The following is a 19,938-nucleotide window of genomic DNA, read 5'->3' on the forward strand; positions in this document are numbered from 1 at the left end:
CACTCTTTCGCAATGTGTGACAGACATTGTCGAGTTAAAACCTGTATCAATGGTGTTTGTTACTCATCACATCGCATTGGTAGGAAAGTCCCCATTGAAATTTTTTATCCAAGTGAATAATATCCGAGCATGATTGGCAAATTGGCCATGGATACTTTGACCCAAATAGGGAAAAACTTTGGGTCGTACCACTATGATCATGTTATTTGTAAGACATTTTTATTAAAGTATGACCAATCCGGATCGAACACATTGATCTCACACAATATGAGAAATAACCTAGAAAAGCAACCATTTTTGTCATTGTGTACCTTTATTCGACAAATTCAATCACCCTTTCCTTTTCTCATCCCACAATTTTCTCAGAAACCAAACAATGGGTGGCAACAAAAAGTCCACGTTTTGGTCTAAAATTCCATAACTTGTAAGGTGGATTAACAACAAAAGCAGAAAGACAAAAGAAAGACGGAAGTTTCTGATGAAATTCTGAGTCCATTGTACCCTCCCATCTCACCATGAAATAAATTAAAATAAAGACTTGTCATCTTCAACAACTCAAATCACCCACCAAACAATAAATTTTTCGGTGTATTCGGAATATAAGCTGGTACATTTTGTGTTATAATACAAGTACAAGGGCAGTGAAATAGATGATAAAGAGAGATTTTTTAGTGTAATCGAAACACGACTCCCACAAACTACGTATCATAATATAAGTGAATAGATACTTGAAAAAAAAAAAAAAAAACTTCACTCCACGTATATTATGGGCTCATTTAGAAATACCTTCAAAATGACCTAAAGTACTTTTAGGAAAAATGTTTTTGGATTCTGAAAGTACTTCAAGTGTTTTTCAAAATTACCTTTCATTTTTGTTAAGAATTGAAACCCAAAAATAATTTTGCAAAAAACTCTTTCAATAGAAAATCCCTAGATAAAAAAAATACCGACTTGTATTCCAAGTAGATGAAAAGAATCTCTCCCACCAAACCGATTACCCAACCCATAACCCACAAGGACGGTCGAGGGATTTCAGCACAAAAGTGCTTCTGCTGTTGCACACTGTACACGAAAAAGCACAAGAAGGACTCAAAAGTAATAATAAAAAAAAAAGTACACCAAAACTCCGACTTGACGTGCATCTTCGGCTGACCGTTTGTTTTCTTTGCAATGAACTTTCAAGATTCTTTAGCCACGTGTAAACCCTATGATTTTGGTTCAAACAACCATGACTATTGACTTAATTAATTTCACTGATCATGATTGATTCTTCTGTTCAAAAGTCATGAGTGAATTTAGGGATTTGATAAATTAATATGATTCGTCAGTCAACTGTTTCGAAACGAGATGAGTTTTACCAAAGAATTTGATCCAACGATTGAGATTCGACCATTGATAAGAGTTGCTATAGGACCATATTCGAGGTACTTATGTGTATCAATGTATTTGTGTCGTGTTTTTGTAAATCTACGAGTTGGTCAATAAATAAATCAATACAATAACTAGGGAATGTATCTAGGTATGCATTTGTTTCCAAAAGCTTACCTTCTGGGATCTGTATACATAAACTTTTAAGTAAACGTCGTGCTTGAAATTGCTACTTTCAATCATCATGATACCTATTTGTATTAGTTTATCCACGTTGCGTTCTTGACAATCCACAAATTGGTCAACAAACAAATCGAGACAATAATTTATACGCTTCACTAAAATACAAAAATTATTACGATATAATAAGATATAATAAACATGAATAATGTTAATCAAATTTAATTGGTAGCTAATAGTTCACCAATCAAGGTCAAAATTCGTACAGATTTTAAGTTCTCCGTGTCTAAAATTGCCAACTCCAGCCATCAAAAGATTTTTAATTTGACCGAAAAACAAGTATGTGGTATGTTATTATACGAGTGAGAGAAGTTTTTTTTTTTTTTTGGAATATCAATTTTTTTTCCAGCAAGCCCTGGTGACCAAATAATAAAATATAAAAAGGAAAATTAAACAATATGGATAATGCACACTCACGCGCCTATAAAGCACAACTACCGCACCGACCAATCACATCGCCGCGCAGTGCTCCTTGTACTTTTCCTGCGCGGCAGAACCAACCCCGCTCCCGCGTCCGCCACGCGACAATCCCGCGCGTGATTCCCCGAGCTCCTCTTCTCCAAAACGTGAACCTGCTTCTCTCACAAAATCAGCTAACAACGGAGTCTCTCTCTCTCTCTCTCCTCGCTTTCTCTCTCTGCCTGATTCTCTGCTCCGCGAAAGCAAATTCTTCGGCCGGGGAGCGCCAAAAACCCTAGGGTTCCGCTCCCATTCCCCGCCAGGTCCGTCTCTCAATCCGCTGCCGTTTTGCTTCTATATTTTCCCTTGAATTTTTCCGATTTCTTACCTCTCTCCGAGCGCAGATCCATATTTCTGCCTTCGGTTTTCTGCGTTTTCTTGTCAGCCATTTTTCGTTTGCTTGAAAATTTCGAATCTTTGTTTATTTTATCATCCATTTTAATCTTATTATTTCGTTGTTTTTCTAAATTAAAAAGCTTTGATTTATTTAAATTCGTACAATGTGCATGCCAAAGATTTTTTGGGTTAGCTTGTTACATCAATTTTATGTATGCATTATATATTTTTTAATTTTCTATAAAAATTACAATGAAAGTATATTTTCTAGTTGCATGGTTGGTAGCTAGCTTGTTTACAAAGCACATTTAGTTCTTTTAAGTAATGGGAAATTAATTTTGTTTTAAATTTTTGTTGCATCTAGTTTTAGCTGCAAGTGTTGTTTGGTGCGGTTTTCGGTTTTTTCGCTTGATCTACTAGCTACATTATGCCTACCGATGAACTTGTATGAACCCTTCAACCCTTCAATTGTTCTGTTCATGTTTTTATACCAATTAATTGTTGCAGGGAGGTCGGATATCATACAACTATTGCATAATATGGAATTAGATGACAAATTTGTTGGTAAAGGTACGATCTTTGTCTTTCGGGTACATTTCTTTTAGTGAAGTCTGAAGTTTTTATCCGTGATGGTTTCAGGATGAACGTTTTTATCCATGGTAGCCTAGTGATATGTTGGATATAACCAAACGATATTGAACACGCTCATCGCTGCTAAATTTGTGACTTTTTATTCCCAGACACTTGGGTTGTTTTGATGTTATTTTTGTTTTGTCTTCCTTTTTATATGCAAGTCGTTATTCTTGTTTAAACATATGTTGAATTGCATCTTGAAGTATTGAACTTTTCCTATTCAGAAATTATGTTTGTGCAGATGTAGTGATGTACATCTGACACCCTATGAAACGTACCAGCTGAATTTTTGATTTCTTGCTTAAGGGTCGCTAGGGAAGGACAGATTCAGGTCAGATTTCTCTGACAATTGCATAGAGCTATTGTTGTGAAGTGGGGGTAGATGTTCATTTCCTACAATATGTGAGATGATATTTTGACTTACATTATCGTCGATGGAGGGATTGTTGATAGTTTGTTGAGTTAATAGATTAGGAAGGTAAGACAAGGAATGAGGCCCAAGAGGAGATGTAGTGTTTTGGATATTGTTGGGGAATGAGGATATAAACAGAAATAAGCAAAAGACCGACTGAGATATTGGAATGCACAGAATCTTGTTACCACGAAAAGATAAATTTGCAAATAAAATGTTTTATGCGGTGAAGAGAAATGAGAAGGATAAAACGGAATTTCACCACTCGATCTCGAGAGCTTCTTTTTCTACAGTTTCTTGCTAACATTTTTCCTCATTCTCTTATCCCTTTCTTATTATTGAGTTGTAGACTTGTAGTTCATTGTTGCTTTGATATATCATATATGTGCCTAAATTTCATTTTCTTTTTGTCATTTTTTCCACTATCCAGTTTCTGGTGTTCAAAGCCTCTCCTCCAGTGTGCAAAGCACTCCTGAGAAGAATGGGCATTCAGACGATGCTTCACGAAGTCCAGAGCTTCTTCAAGAGTTTATGAAATTGGGTCCCAAGAAGGAACTCCTTCGAACTTGCTTTGAAAAGGACAAGAAAAACTTGAATTCATCAAAAAATAAAATGGCTGAACCTTTGAAGACTTCAAAGACAAGTAAGAAGCAGGATTCAAAGAAAGCTTCTTCTAGTCCAAATAATCTTCCTAAAAAGCAAGCCAGAAAGGGGGAAAATCCTATGCGTCTCTCATCAGCTTCTGATCAGTCTCCAGACTTTGGATCTTCAAGCTCATGGATCTGTAAAAACTCTGCTTGTAGAGCTGTTCTATCCATAGATGACACATTTTGCAGGAGGTGCTCTTGCTGTATCTGTCATTTGTTTGATGACAACAAGGACCCTAGTCTTTGGTTAGTGTGCACATCTGAATCTGGTGGCGGAGATTCCTGTGGGTTGTCTTGTCACATCGAGTGCGCCCTTCAACATGCAAAGGCAGGAGTTGTTGATCTTGGGCAATTGATGCAGCTAGATGGTAGTTACTGTTGCGCTACTTGTGGTAAAGTTTCTGGGATACTTGGGTAAGTAATTCTCTCTTATTGTGAGTTTAGGTTGAAATGGCAATGCTTAATTTAACAAGGGCTATCATTTGTCATCTTTCTCAAGCCCCACTAGTCCTTATATTTTGGTGTTCTGTATAAACCTTTTGGTTATCGGGTTAAACATGTCCAACTCATATTGGGTTGTGATAGATAAGTTAAAATAGTAGGGAGTAATGCATGTAGACTTCTGTATTGTTCCTAATAGGTTTCTAGCCTTGGGCTGATGTTACTGGTGTCATTTGATTAATACTAGCAGAAGTTGGAAGAAGCAGCTCATTGTGGCAAAGGATGCTCGCCGTGTTGATGTACTCTGTTATAGGATATACTTGAGTTACAGACTCCTGGATGGGACTTCAAGATTTAAAGAATTACATGAGATTGTGAAGGAAGCAAAGTCTAAACTAGAGAGAGAAGTTGGCCCAGTAAATGGCGTTTCTGCAAAGATGGCACGAGGGATAGTCAGTAGACTATCAATTGCTGGTGACATGCTGAAACTCTGCTCCCTTGCAATTGAGAAAGCAGATGAATGGCTGGCCAACGTTTCTAATGTGGATCCAAATTGCCGAGGTAGGAAACTGTACCACTTGGTCTATTTTCTCCTTCTACTTCCCGTTGTTTATGCATGGAAAACTTGAATGATTACTTATTTTTTCTGTCACTCATTTGCAGAGGGTTCACTTCCTGCTGCTTGCAAGTTTCTTTTTCAAGAAGTAGCATCATCCTCTGTTGTGATTATATTGATTGAATTGTCTAATGCATCATCTGACAATATTAAGGGCTACAAGCTCTGGTATTACAAGAGCGGAGAAGAACTGCACGCAAAAGAGCCTACTTGTATCTTTCCAAAATCTCAGAGAAGGATTTTGATATCCAATCTGCAGCCTTGCACAGGGTATACGTTTAGGATAATATCTTATACGGAGGCTGGTGACTTGGGTCACTCAGAGGCCAAGTGTTTCACCAAGAGTGTTGAGATAATTCGCAGAAACCCCATTTCACCGGTTTCTGAGAATCCTAAGAAAGAGAATCCGATCATCGAAGCAAATTCTAGTGGCAAGAGAGAATCTGAAACTACAACAGCAGTTGGTCCAACTTCTGAGTTTAAAGTTAGAGATCTTGGGAAGGTACTTCGTATGGCTTGGGGTCAAGAGCAAGGCAACTCTGAGGGGTTCTGTAGTGCCAATAAGGAAACATGCTGTGGAGTAAGCAGCACTGTAAAAACAGAAACTCCACAAGAACCATTGCCTTCTGTTTTGCACAGGCTTGACTTAAATGTTGCATCAGTACCGGATCTAAATGAAGAGCTAACCCCACCATTTGAATCCTCCAGAGATGAAGACAATGGATGCACTTTGCAGCGTGCTGTTGAAGCGGATGATGATGCTGCCTCTCATGACCTTGTGAAGAATGGTTTAGCAAGATCACATGGTAGTGGTGATTCGCAGACCTGGACTCACGGGCTTAACGGAGATGTCCCAGCCGTTGATTCCCGGGCAGAAGTTGGCAGGAAGAGGGCAGCAAATACAAACGAAGAGATCTATGATTGTGACAGCACACTAATAAATGGGCCACCATTGCTTATTGCTAATGGTTCATATTGCTTGGACGAGAACTTTGAGTACTGTGTGAAAATAATCCGATGGCTGGAATGTGAGCGTCACATTACACAGGAATTCAGGTTGAAATTGCTAACATGGTTTAGTTTGAGATCGACTGAGCAGGAACGTAGGGTGGTCAATACCTTTATTCAGACTATGATTGATGATCCAAGTAGCTTGGCAGGACAGTTAGTTGACTCATTTTCGGATATCGTATCCAACAAGAGGCCACGGAATGGATTCTGTAGTAAGCTGTGGCATTAAACAAGGGAGGGCCAAGGCAAGGCCTTGCATTCTGATAAGATATCGCTTCACATTGAATTTATATTTGTCCTGAGATAAGTAGCCTCTCATTAATTTTGCCGGTCTTTGTACAGGCATTTTTTCTTTAGTCATTGTCACAAGTGATTTAATTCGTACCGCGGACAAGATTTGTCCGGCATTGATCTGGAAGACACTGATTTTTCGTGGGAAGGAGATGCTCAGATGCACAAGGTTTCTGGCCGTAGGTCGCGTTTCGTTCCCTAAGTTATCGTATTTACATTTGAAGCTGTAGAATTTAATCATTGAGGATATAGTTATAATCTCTGCTATCATTGCCTGCATAAAATTCAAAGAGGGATACATGAAGTAATTTCTTACATTTTTATTCTTTTATTCTATCTTCGCCTTTTTATTCCATGATGTGGTATTTGGAAAATTAATGTGGTTTGTTATTCTTGCCTTGCAAGTAAGGTAAGACAGGTAGATGGGAATGGATGTGGCAATGGAAATTTTATTTTTTTATTTTTAATGAAATTGATGCTCAATTTTTCAGAATAAAACATTTTAATTTATGTGGAGTATGAATACGAAATTCATATAACTAAGGATATAAAAGGGCGGGCAAGAGGCTTGCAACTCGGTTTATTAAGTGTATTCCCCTGAAAAAAAACCTACTGCATCTTATATATTTATATTTTAGTTCTTACAAAGTGTGTATCTAATGTGTGATTGTGCAACCATGTGCCTATATCTCTTATCACGTGAAGAATCTCTCTTGCACCTGCGGTACTTTTCGACTTTCTTAAAATCACTTGCATCGGAGAAAAGATGGGAAATTAAAAGGATGGTAGATAAATTATGGAGAATCGGAAGTAAAATGGCATGTAGTAGTAGTTCATTTAAAAACGTCACGTCTTTTATAGTTCTAGGAACCAGATTGGTGCCAAGTCAGCAAACAAGGTAATCAGATTACATTTACAGACACACAGATGACTCAAATTTTCGAAACATGAGGTTCAAACTTACACTCAAATTTTCGAAACATTATTTCATCACTTCCTCTTTCTCTCTCATCACCTCCTCACCTCCTCACTTTCTTAATATCTTCTCTCTCTAAGACAAAAAACATGCAAATTCTTCACGTTCCTTCTTCGCTATATCTCTCATTTCAAAACGTAAAATCTCATGAAGATGCAGGTGAGTTGAAGACAGACGATATTCTATATATACTACTCTAATTTGCGCAAGTGGATTCAAACTTTTGTCATGGGGCAGACACACTAGCGTGACCAACTGGCCTAATCCACGTCTGCAACACTCGTTTTGCTCGAGTTGGAGCACTGACTTTGCTTTACTTTCGTGATTTGTTGCAGGATTAATATCTTCGTATGAGAAGCCTCTTCAATCATCAACGGCTGTATTTTGTTCGCTTCAGCAACAAAGACATGAAAGGTCCCAATGGGTTCATCGCAGAGGCTCTGTATTGAGCTCCCTTACAACTAAAGCTGCTTCTTTGGAAGGTAAAAAGCACTTTCTCTCCCTACCTTCTTTTTCAGCAAACCCAGCAAGCAGCTTAAATATAAGTGCCTCTAGACTAGATTGCACAATTCACTTTATTAGTATGGAAACGGCATGTGTTAGTATTTTGTGAGGATGTCGAGAGTTGTCCCATATCGGAGAGTTAAGTACCTTGCATACGCATATAAGGGGTTCAGCTACTTCCTGTTGCTAGTTGGTTTTATTGTGAAATCTCAACTTCGAGATTTAGAGCTCTTTAGAGACATATATAGTGAAAAAGGTCGTACCCAGTGCACAAGGCTCCCGCTTTATGCAGGGTCTGGGAGAGGTGAATGTCGGCTAGCCTTACCCCCATTTATGGAGAGGCTGCTCCCAAGTCTCGAACCCAAGACCTACCGCTCATGGGCGAAGGCAAGAAAAATTATGAAAAACACTACACATGAATTTATCTTTAGAAATATTTAGCAGTTGAATTTATGAGTAATAATTTTGGGATTTTTTTTTCAAAAAACATCAGTATATTCATCTAACATATTGCTTTCTATCTATTTTACGTTTTCCTATTCCTTTTGTTCAGATGCAGTTGGTGCTGATGAAATTTTGAAGGCGGAAGCTGAGAAAGATGTACTCAAAGCATTGTCTCAGATCATCGATCCAGACTTTGGGACGGACATTGTCTCGTGTGGATTTGTGAAAGATCTGGACATCAATGATGCTTCGGGTGAGGTCTTTTAGAGGCTGTATGCGAAATTTTTCAGTGACAGACGTATAGATAATGTCCTTACCAAAATATATTGACCTTTTTGTCTCAGGTTTCATTTCGGTTAGAGCTCACTACACCAGCATGTCCAATAAAGGACATGGTAATTGACACAATCACCGTTGTTTTATAAGGACTCGCATATGTTTGATATCGTAGATTTGATTCATAATTCCACTTGATACTCCCTACTAATGGAGTTATGTGACGTTTGGCGTATTATTTCTTTTGATTCCTTCCTTTTCCTTTTCATAAATTATATCTCATGGAAAGATGCAAGTGTTGCCATCAGTTCCATTATTTTGATCTTCTATGATCAATGGAAAAAATTAACTTATTATGCTTTTTTAGTAGCATTTTAGGAACCAGCAAACATAACAAGCTTCGTTTGTGTTACAGTTTGAACAACAGGCAAATGAGGTGGTGAACGCTCTTCCCTGGGTCAAGAATGTCAATGTGACTATGTCAGCACAGCCAGAGAAACTGATTTATGCCGGGCAACTTCCGTAAGGGTTACAGATGATTTCAAATATTATAGCAGTTTCTAGTTGCAAGGTAGACTCTGCACTTCCTTTTAGGTTCTTTTCTGTTGCCGGTATGTGGCTTTTGTGCTCTTCATGGTTCACACCATTTCTTCATGTTTGATTTTGTAACACTTCCGATGGAGCCATATCTTTTAGCTCGAATTCTGTCTCTTGAAAGGAAAACCTATATTTGCAAGCCGGTAGTTTAAGAAAAATGTATATGAAATCGAAACAGGAAATCTACTTTTGGCGGGGAGTTCCCACCATTAGTGTATACTGCTAATTCTGTACTGGTTTTTTTGCTGTTTGTAAATGTGTGCAGGGAGGTGTGGGAAAATCAACTGTAGCGGTAGACTTAGCATACACTTTGGCTGGCATGGGTGCTAGAGTTGGTATATTTGATGCTGACGTCTATGGTCCAAGTTTACCGACAATGGTCTCCCCTGAGAACCGAATACTAGTGATGGTAATATAAGCAAATTTAGCAGAATTTCTTCATAATTAGTAAGGTGCTGCAATTCTGACGGTTCCAAAACTTCCTCTAGAACCCAGGGAAGAAAACCATAATTCCTACCGAAAACTTGGGAGTGAAATTGGTGTCATTTGGATTTGCCAGGCAAGGGCGTGCTATAATGCGAGGCCCTAAGGTTTCTGGGGTCATCAACCAAAACTCTAGAACCCAGGGAAGAAAACCATATTTCTTCGTTTATAGATATATTGATGCTGATTTCATCGACTACCTTCTTCTCTAAACGTTCGTGCTTTTGTTTCAACCATTCAGGTGCCGTGTGTTGCTGTAGTAGAGAATATGAGCCATTTTGAAGCTGATGGGAAACGCTATCAACCGTTTGGTAAAGGATCAGGATCAGGCTCACAGGCAAGCTCACTATTGAAGAATTTACCGTCTTTCTCCATAGAATATCTGAATAATCTCAGTGCAGGAAATTTGTGCACTACCGGTAAAACTTTATATGCAAGCATATGTATTTGATATAGTTTGATCCATATGTTTGCAGGTCGTCCAGCAGTTCGGTATTCCGAATCTGTTTGATCTTCCCATTAGACCAACTGTAAGTCCTATCTCTTCCGTTGATGTTCGATATGTCCTGTGCAGGAACCCATTTTTAATTTTGATAGCATTTATCTGGCAGCTATCTGCTTCCGGAGATAGTGGAACGCCCGAAGTGGGAGCTGATCCTCTTGGTGAAGTTTCGAAGACATTTCAGGGTCTCGGAATATGTGTTGTGCAACAGTGTGCTAAGATTCGCCAACAAGGTATCCTATCAAAAACTTTATAGAAGGTTATCATACTTCCAAAATTTTAAATCAAAATGTAGTCGTGATGATTGTGTTTCGCAAAAGTTTAGAGACTTAAATTTACTCGCTGTTCGAACATATATTTGAGTTTTTTATTTTTTCATTACAGTGTCAACGGCTGTGATGTATGATAAATCTATCAGGGCTACACAAGTGAAGGTACCGGATTCAGATGAAGAATTTCTTCTTCACTCTGCCCAAAGTGTGGTATGAGGAGACTTATTGCTGCCAGATAATATGCAGAATATGTGACATATCACATATGTGACATTCACCCTTCAATTCAATGTTTTTGTCATTCCACATCAGCGATAACGATGTTCTAAAACACGAGGAAGGACTAATCTGGCTATCAAATTCTTACATAACTTTAATAAAGTCGATGGATTAATCTAGATTCGACGTTGAAAATTGAAATATATGTGACAAAGACTTTGAAGACACTAATTGATGGGGAAAGTAAAAGTGACCGGATTCTTTGTAGGACCTTTTGAAGAAAGGCCTCGAAAATCTTCCTTTAGCGTTGAGTTTTGTTTATTGATGTCATAAGTTCCAAATAATCTACATGCCTGACTTAATCTTTAGTCCTTCGAATTTTGAGTTGCTAAATTTGTGCCAAATTAGGATGAGTGGACAGGGGAGCAAAAGTTGCAGTTCGCTGATGTTCCGGAAGATATAGAACCTGAAGAGATTCGTCCCATGGGAAACTATGCAGTGTCAATAACGTGGTCAGACGGATTTAGTCAGGTTAAAAACATTTTGTTTGAATTGATCAACCAAACATATCGCATCGTGAAGGATTTTATTGCTGTCATACTTTACAAAGTTTTCAACAGGGACCACCATGATGCAAAAGATTAGTGACAACTTCATGAGAATCTTGGCAACCTAACTCCTTTTGACTGAATGCAAAGCATTGCCAAATCTCTGCCAGTAGTGTGAAAATTTACTTCGTTGAAATTGCAGCAGTGTTACAAAAAATAGGATTTATCCAACGGTTAAACATCAGAAAATATTAACTGGTGCCATAGCAGTAAACTAATGCATGAAATTTTCTATGTTATGGCGCAGATTGCTCCTTACGATCAGTTGCAGACAATAGAGCGGCTAGTTGATGTTCCTCGACTAGTTCCTTATCAGGCAAGTTACCATTCTTACCATAGTTTTTCACTGCATCAGCCTCAAATGGTAATAATAACAATGCTGTTTTTCCCTTCCCTCATACAGGTTTGATAGCTTCAAGTTATAGGTTTTCACAGATCCTTCTACACACAGTCATTAGTTTTTACTGTAAAGATTAGACTGGAGTTGTGAAGTTACTGGATTCAGGGACTATTTGTATGAGACCATTCCAATACTAAAAATCTTACTATATTCGGTGCACTCTCTCGTCCCATTAAATTCCGTTGGACTTTTGAGTGCACATCTAGCCGGTAAATTCTGCAATGTATGTCATTCATTATTGTACGTATGCTAGAATTTTCGATAGATTATTCTTAGCACATTGTATTGGATCTTTGACTAGTAGTTCTGATTCATTTATCTAGATATTTCATTTACTGCAGTTTTCATTTCTAGCTTTCCATCCATATAATTTTTCAGCATATAAACATACATCAGGAACCCTACAGCTGCAGAAATGTCTGTTTATCGATCATTTTCATCTGCTTCAAGAAAACTGAGACAGCTTAAAGCCATCCACAGACCAAAATGGACCACTTTGAGGAGAAAAGTCGCCTACACCCACCATTACATAAAACAAGCGTCTCACGTATAATAAGATCATGCCCCAGTCACATGATATAGCAAATATGACATACCCGTTTCATGAAAATAAGGGTTTTGAATTTTGAAATTCACATGAGTGGTGCATGAGCTTATGTGTGAGACATCTGTTACACATCTCACCTACACATGGGATGTCACGATAGCAGTATTATTGCAATACAATTACGGCTTATCATGTGTTTTAACTCTCTCACATGTAAATAAAAGATGACGTCACATAAAGTACTGCATGATGAATACTGGCACTGTGACTTTTGCGTGGCAGAAAAGATATCTCCCAACATATAATGCATATCTCCTACCAGCCTCGAAATTAATGCAAAGCAAAGGGCGACTGGCAGACATCATAAGAGTGAGAACCCGATTCAGAAACCAATAAACAATTCTAAAAGAGATTTGCTGGTTATCGGCAGAATTGAACCAAATTAGGAGCCGTCCAATAAATGAGCATATCTGCATAGAAAAAGATTTTTTCCCAGAAAGTGTTTTACTTTCACAAGGAACTATAAATGTCATTGTTCAACTGTTTTTTCATTGGGACCTTTTTGCATTTAGTTGCCTCCAGTCCCCTACTTAGCTTTTAATTTTCAAACTAACTTTATGTTTTTTCTAGCAGTCAATGTTCCTCCTTTGAATGTGTTGGGCACCTTTTGGCTTTAATGGCGACTGCAATAGAAAGAAGTTGTTCTTGCAGGATGTAAAGCATTGCTTAAACTTGACCATGCATGCATGCACCTTTTGGAGCTTTCTCTTGACCAGCTGTACCTCAACGCAGTTGTAGCCGTTAGATCAGTGTAAAATTGAGTCCCTTTAGATCGATTCGAGCAATGAGCAAACCATCTATGAGAGGGTTAATTTGTATTCGCCAGCTGTACAAAAAAATTTCTCTTTAGTTCCATAAGCGACGTGTTGAACATGTCAGATAAGTTACAAATTTTCATTAATTTTCTTAAAAAATTGGAAAGTACATATCAATCATTTGAGTTGATTTTATTGAAATTTTATCGGGGACACGAAACTTTCTACCGACTTATTTTTGGAAAAGAATAGCAGTACTTTGATAGATCCTCAATAGTAATGTTGGATTCCAAAATTCAGTTCAAACTGCAACCCAATTTGTCGCAGATTGGTCAAAATTTGCAGAGAAATTTTTTTTGTTTTTTGTTTTTCCTCCGGCTGGCTTTGCGGCTTCGAGAGAATTCTTGTGAAACATGCTTGATTGGATATATATCCGTTTGGCAAACAAGGCCTTACTTCACATAGCATGACCGGGGCCTCCATGCAGTATGCATTCACACACAGTAACACTGACCAGATTTTTTCTGCATGTTGCCAATTGAACACTTTAAACAATTGAAGTTACTTTCAACTAAACGATAATATCTTTGCCTGCCACTATTTGTCGGTTTCATGATACGGGCAACTCATATTTGTTTTATTGTAGGAGTGAAGCATGAGATTATATGTGAGAAACCGCATCCAAGAAACGGGAGTTTTTCTGTTCTCAAAAATGCTTTTTCTAATGATATAAAATCCCCGGAATCCAGGATGTTCTTAAACTATATTCTAGCCGTTTGATCCAGACATCTATTTCTCCCCGTCCAAACAAGATAGCATTCAAAATAATGTCTTGTCTGCTGTCGCAACATGGATTTATATCTGATAAGGTTTAGTTTCATAGAGCCAATGAGATATTCTAATTGGTTGAATTAAATCTCTCCCCCTAGAACGACAAGTTTTGGGTGGTCTAGCTCTCACTTTGAACTTGTGAAAGAAAAGGGCAGACAATATTCATTCATTATGAGAAACTCTAGAATCAGTTGCGTACGTAAGTGAACATGAGCTTATTCAGTTTGTTTATTATGCTTTACAAGTCTAAACATGATTGGGTAGGATATATCACTGCACCGTGCATAAGCGATGGTGAGAATGAATTTTACATTAATGAGAGAAGGGACATTGCATAAATTTATAAGAAGTTTGGATTACTACCTCTATTACCAATTAGTTTTTTGGTGGAACCCCAACTTTCTTCATGGTATCAGAGCAGATTATCTCATATGTGAATCTCAACTACCACACATGCTCCACGTCACCTCGTTTGTATATTGTTACTTGTTAGGATTGAAAATTATCACACGTGAGGAGAAGTATTGAGAATGAATCCCACATTGATGAGAGAACGAACCTTGAATAAACTTATAAGAAGTTAGGCTACTACCCATATTGGTACACCTGAAGGAACGTGTTGAGAATGAATCACATATTAATGAGACCTTGCATAAACTTATAAGAAGTTTAACAATGCCCATAAAACAAACGTCAACTTTATTCAGGTAATTGATCCTAACACGCCTCTCACATACATACAAAATGATCCATGCCAATAACTATTTCAACAAATTGACGAGGTCTTATTTTCCAAGCCAATTAAAAACAATAATAGATATTTTAATTTTAAAATCATTTTTCAATTTTAAGACAACATGCGGACAATAGAATTCTATATCATGAGATGCCTTGTTGCAGCCGGCAGGCTAGCCTGTAGCTGCCTCACATGATACATAAAACCATTTCCAACCGAAGGGTTCAGAGGGTTGAAAATTGCTCGAAAATTATCTCCAACTAAGGGTTAGGTCAAAGAACTTGTGGACTCCACGAGACAAAAAATGGCCAAATGGCCAATTGGTTGGCCATCTTCAGCCAGCCAGCCAACGCGCTGGCTAGCCCACTTATTTTATTTTATTTTTTTGTTCTTTTCTATTTGTCCAACCCACTTTAGGATTTGTCCCAGCCCACTCTTTTTTTTATGCCTAGCCCACTTTTATTTTTTTGGACGTTTTCACCATTTCATATTATCTTATCTTATTTTATTTCAATTCCTCACGTTTCATACTATAGCATTTTAGTCCACGGTTGGAGACGGTTTTTTGTGACAGGGCTAAAACGAGTCATATGGCCCTTTGGCCCTCGGTTGGAGATGATAAGAATCCTTTGGTTGGAGATGGTCTAACATTACCCTTTTTTTTTATTTATTTAAAGGATGACAATTGGTGGCAAGCCACAATTATCCACTCTTTTCGGGAGCTCTCAATCTCGTTATGTTTCTATTTTATTCCATTTTACTATTTACTTTGACCAAAGAATCTTCTCCAAATCTGCTGGAAAATATTACAAAATCCATTGCTAGGATCTGTCCATAATATATAGAAAGTCTAGTGGCCCTCCCATTAATTAGTTACAATCAGATTATTGTGGCCACATATTGAATTTGCATATTCTGTTTTATTAGTGAAAAAGTTACGTCACTATAGTGTATTACAATTAACCACTACGCACAACAATCATATATTGTCTTCGATCGCTTTCATAAGAATTGAACATACAAACGATACAAGCTCCTCCAACCAACTGAAGCCAGCTACTGTATCCCATTTATAAATATCCTATCGGTTGTCCAAAAAGTAGATTAAAACATAACATCGATGAATATAACAGTTCATGTCTTGATGATCGGTATGCAATGCATGTACCTGTATATCTGGTTTAAAATTGTGATAAGGAATGGGAAGAACGTGGTCGTGGGGTCTGCCAGCTTTAATGGCAGAAAAAGGTAGGCCTTGGACTTATCCCAACCCCCCCCCCCCTCTCTCTCTCTCTCTCTCTCTCAACATAAAAATACAAATGGCTCCTTTTGGGCATGTTCTTAAAATCTCCGCAGTACCATACATACTAGATTCTACCAGTAAAGTTAGTTTTTCATCTTTTCTCTCTTCGATTTCTTGCGGTCATGCTTACTTCATTTGATAGTATTATTGACCTAACTCGATCTCAATTAGTAAGTAAAAGGAACAAAAAGTCAAGGCCATGCACTAAATGACCCCAACAGCCGCCATAAATTCTTCAAATCTTGTTCCTGTTGTGTTCTAATCAGCCTGCTAAGTGGTCAAATCAGTATTAGTTTTATGTATTAGCGTGGCTCATGAGATTGATTTTCAACATGCATTACATAATCATGATTCATGAGTGTTGTTGAAGTGAAGTTCCTAAAATACGCATCTCTAATTTACAAGAGAGTCTTACATACAATAGAAAATATATCTTTATATATCTATAACTGTAATCACATAATGAGTGTAGCTAATGAGAGTTGTTGAAGTGAAGTTCCTTAAACATGCATCTCTAATTTATGAGAAATTCTTACATACAACCGCAAATATATCTTCTTGTATCTACAACTAACATAACATGATGAAATTTTTTTACACAAAGTGTATGACCCCGATTACATAGCATAATCTCCTTATTTTATAGTGATGTACTACTTAACAAAATTCCATATATCTACTTTGGGGTGATTCCAAAATAAAATAAGGATTAAGGAAATGGTAAATCACTACTACATATATCATCAGTTAACCATCAACAATGCTGCTCTCTAACCACAAAAAACTATATGCAATAATTTCACACATGCTAAAACCAATATCTGGTCAAATAGAACATGCTATTTATTCACCAAGCAATACACATCTCAATCATTAACCACACTAAGTCTTCCTATTTATCTTCATCTTCCCAATAATTAATCCACTCCTTGGCCCTATATAATGGAGTGACTATAGCTAGGACCAGCACATAGAGTAAAACACTACCAAAACACAATTTGTTCTAGCCACCCCCATCCAATCTTTCTCTGTCTCTCTCTCTCACTCTCTCCCTCTCTCCCTCTCTCTCTTTCTTTGTTAGTTTGCTTCATTAAAAAACCACAAAAATGGTGCTAGAAAAGACCCTTTCGACCGCCATGAACGCAAAAATCGTGGGGTCGGGCGGCGAAGCGGTGGTTTTAGCACATGGTTACGGAGGAGACCAGTCTGTGTGGGACAAAATCCTGCCTTACTTGTCTCAGCATTACCGTGTTCTCGTCTTCGACTGGCCCTTCTCCGGCGCTGTGAATAATAAGGATGGTGATAACCTGAAACTGTTTGATCCAGCTGGGAAATATTCCTCCTATGACGCATTTGCCCTTGACCTAATTGCTCTCTTAGACGAGTTTAACCTAAAATCTACTGTCTTTGTTGGTCATTCCATGTCTGGTATGATTGGATGCATTGCTTCAGTTAAAAGACCTGACCTCTTTAACTCCCTCATCCTCATTGGAGCTTCTCCTAGGTACTTTCTCACTCTTATATACAACTTTCTCTCTCTCATTTTCTTCTGTTTTTTTTCACTGAATATTCAATCATATACATAGCTATTTAATTAGCTAGGCTAGTTATTTTGTTCAAGGTTTTCTCCATCATTTTAATTCTATCCTTGTCCCATTTTTTGTGGTTAGACACTACAAATATCCAATTAATTATATATAAAACTCTCTTATCCAAACGTTAATATGTTCAGATTTCGTGCGGATGTGCCCAAAACACGAACGATAAAACCTAAAATTGAAGCGAGACATTTGTGCTGATCGACTGAGAATGAAACAAATTATATTGTTAGTTGACCAAAAAGAACAGTCTGGCCACCGTTATAGACATCCGCACTAAAGACCGACATAAGGTCCGTAGAGAGAAACATTGTATATATACATATGTATTTATATTTGTGATCGCAAATTAATTAAGACTTTTTATATTAGCACCTCACAAAATGTCTGTGATCACATTATTTGTGATCACATTAAAATTTATTATTAAATAACTTATTTACTCTACTATGCAATGATAATTTTGACCTTATTAGGTTAAAAATAAATATTTTATATACATCCCAAATCACTTTTAACGTATTATTTATTTTCCTCAACTATCAAAACCCTTCCAACTCTCCATTGTTGAACAAAACCTTAACCAATGAAACTACAAACATGTTGGTTGAGAAAAATTATTTTTGACGAATGAAACACGAAATCAATGTTTCAGAAGCTTCACATGAGGTAAGACTTCATATTTTTATTGTTTTAGTGATTTTGACGACATCGATAATGATTTAATCTTGCTTTTGATGTGTTATTCAAGCTTCTATGTTCGTATTCATCTTTTAGAGATCACAGGATTACATGAAGAATTAAACACCTAAAATTACCACTAAATATTAAAAACTGAAGACATGGGTTTTAATGGTGGAATTGAAAACAACCCACATATGTTTTAAATCCCAGGCAGCATCTTTTGTCAAAATTCCAGTTGGTATTTTTTGTCCAAATTAAAAGCTTTATAAGATTTGAGAAATATGAGGTGTATAGAAAATACGGGGATGCATGTAGAAAATATAAGGTGTATATTAAGAATATGGGGTGTGAGAGTATTATGGGAAAATATGTGGGGTGTATTAAGATAATTTTTAATTGAAAATGCAAATGTGGGGTTTATTCAACAATTTGTGGGTGTTAATTTAATAAGCCATTAATTAATATCAGTGATATATATATATATATATATATATATATATAATGGATTGCCTTTACTCTGTATTGTCTCTACACAAAATACATTTTTGGGTCCACAATTATTTGAAGAAAGAAATCATTAATTTCAACATAAATATATATATTTGTAGGTATATAAATACAGATGACTATGAAGGTGGATTTGAGATGTCAGATATTACACAAATCATCTCAGCCATAGAATCCAACTATCACAACTGGGCGGCCAACTTCGCCACACTTGCTGTGGACACAAATGACCCTCCCTCTGTCGAAAAATTCGCCAAGTGCCTGCAGAGAATGAGGCCTGAAGTTGCCCTCGCCTTGGCCAAAACCGTCTTTTACAGCGATCATAGAGACGTTATCGACAAGGTCTCGACTCCATGCACCATCGTCAGCACCAGCAGCGACATGGCTGCTCCAAAAACGGTTGCGTTCTACATGCAGAAGAAGATGAAGGAAAACTCTAATGTCGAGATTATGAATACAAATGGGCATTTCCCACAGTTGACTGCCCACCTTGAGCTTCTTGATGTGCTTGGAAAAGTCTTGGGCCTTAAATTTGATCATGATCCTTAAGATTATATATGCTGATGATGTTAATTAGTTAATTTCTCTAGGTAAGTAAGTAGTAGCTAGGTAGCTAGAATAATTTGTATGGTGAAAAAGAAGTGTCCGCTGCAAGGGGTTTATAGCTCAAGTGTATTTGTTTATGCACTTGAGATTCTATGTTTGATTTGTTAATTCTTGCATATCGTTTGTATCAAAATACTAGAAAAAGGGGGCCATGTACACGTCAATCACAATTTGACATGTACGTGTGATGAAACTTTTATTTGTTTTGTAAGTTTTTTTCTGCTTACGTGTGTGGTGAAACTTTTATTTTATTTTATAAGTTATTTCCGCATACGTGTGAGACTAAATTACATCATCCTTCAAATTATTTGTTTTGTTTCAGCCTCAACAAGCGAGTAGCAAATCATCTTGTGAAATTACAACTATTGAAAGTACAAGTAAAAAGAGATCTACCCAACCAAGATTTTGGGCTAGTTCTGTCTTTTCCAGCTGAACCAATGGACATTCAAGTTTTGGGCTAACAATCATTTCTTAAATTGGGCTTCACTTTTAGATTTAGCTGGCCCAATAACTAGCCATACATTCTGGTCGTACATGAAATACCGTTAACACCCTCCCGCCACGCAGAAATCTCCA

At 37.3% G+C, this 19,938-nt stretch overlaps 2 protein-coding genes and 1 pseudogene across 6 annotated transcripts; all 3 read left to right on the forward strand.

The window, feature by feature from the left end:
- Positions 1 to 2,172: 2,172 nt before the first annotated feature.
- On the forward strand, positions 2,173 to 6,809 carry LOC126595628 (VIN3-like protein 1). 5 transcript variants are annotated; one of them, XM_050261933.1, is made up of 6 exons: positions 2,192 to 2,330; positions 2,911 to 2,973; positions 3,261 to 3,438; positions 3,879 to 4,509; positions 4,784 to 5,097; positions 5,200 to 6,809. In XM_050261933.1, exons 4-6 carry the CDS (start codon positions 3,980 to 3,982, stop codon positions 6,390 to 6,392), a joined length of 2,037 nt encoding a protein of 678 aa, XP_050117890.1. In that variant the 5' UTR covers positions 2,192 to 2,330; positions 2,911 to 2,973; positions 3,261 to 3,438; positions 3,879 to 3,979; the 3' UTR covers positions 6,393 to 6,809. The 5 variants fall into 5 exon arrangements, with proteins under 5 accessions (XP_050117877.1, XP_050117890.1, XP_050117881.1 ...); XM_050261924.1 differs by having other exon boundaries at positions 3,261 to 3,367; XM_050261949.1 differs by having other exon boundaries at positions 3,278 to 3,438.
- A 136-nt stretch (positions 6,810 to 6,945) lies between these two features.
- LOC126595655 (fe-S cluster assembly factor HCF101, chloroplastic-like) lies at positions 6,946 to 12,082 on the forward strand (annotated as a pseudogene).
- Positions 12,083 to 16,915: 4,833 nt separating this feature from the next.
- Positions 16,916 to 19,635, forward strand: LOC126595692 (strigolactone esterase D14-like). Its single transcript, XM_050262002.1, has 2 exons — positions 16,916 to 17,471; positions 18,858 to 19,635. Exons 1-2 carry the CDS (start codon positions 17,074 to 17,076, stop codon positions 19,303 to 19,305), a joined length of 846 nt encoding a protein of 281 aa, XP_050117959.1. The 5' UTR covers positions 16,916 to 17,073; the 3' UTR covers positions 19,306 to 19,635.
- Positions 19,636 to 19,938: the final 303 nt, after the last annotated feature.

Source organism: Malus sylvestris, chromosome 2 (assembly GCF_916048215.2).
Source record: "Malus sylvestris chromosome 2, drMalSylv7.2, whole genome shotgun sequence".
Classification (NCBI taxonomy): Eukaryota; Viridiplantae; Streptophyta; class Magnoliopsida; order Rosales; family Rosaceae; genus Malus; species Malus sylvestris.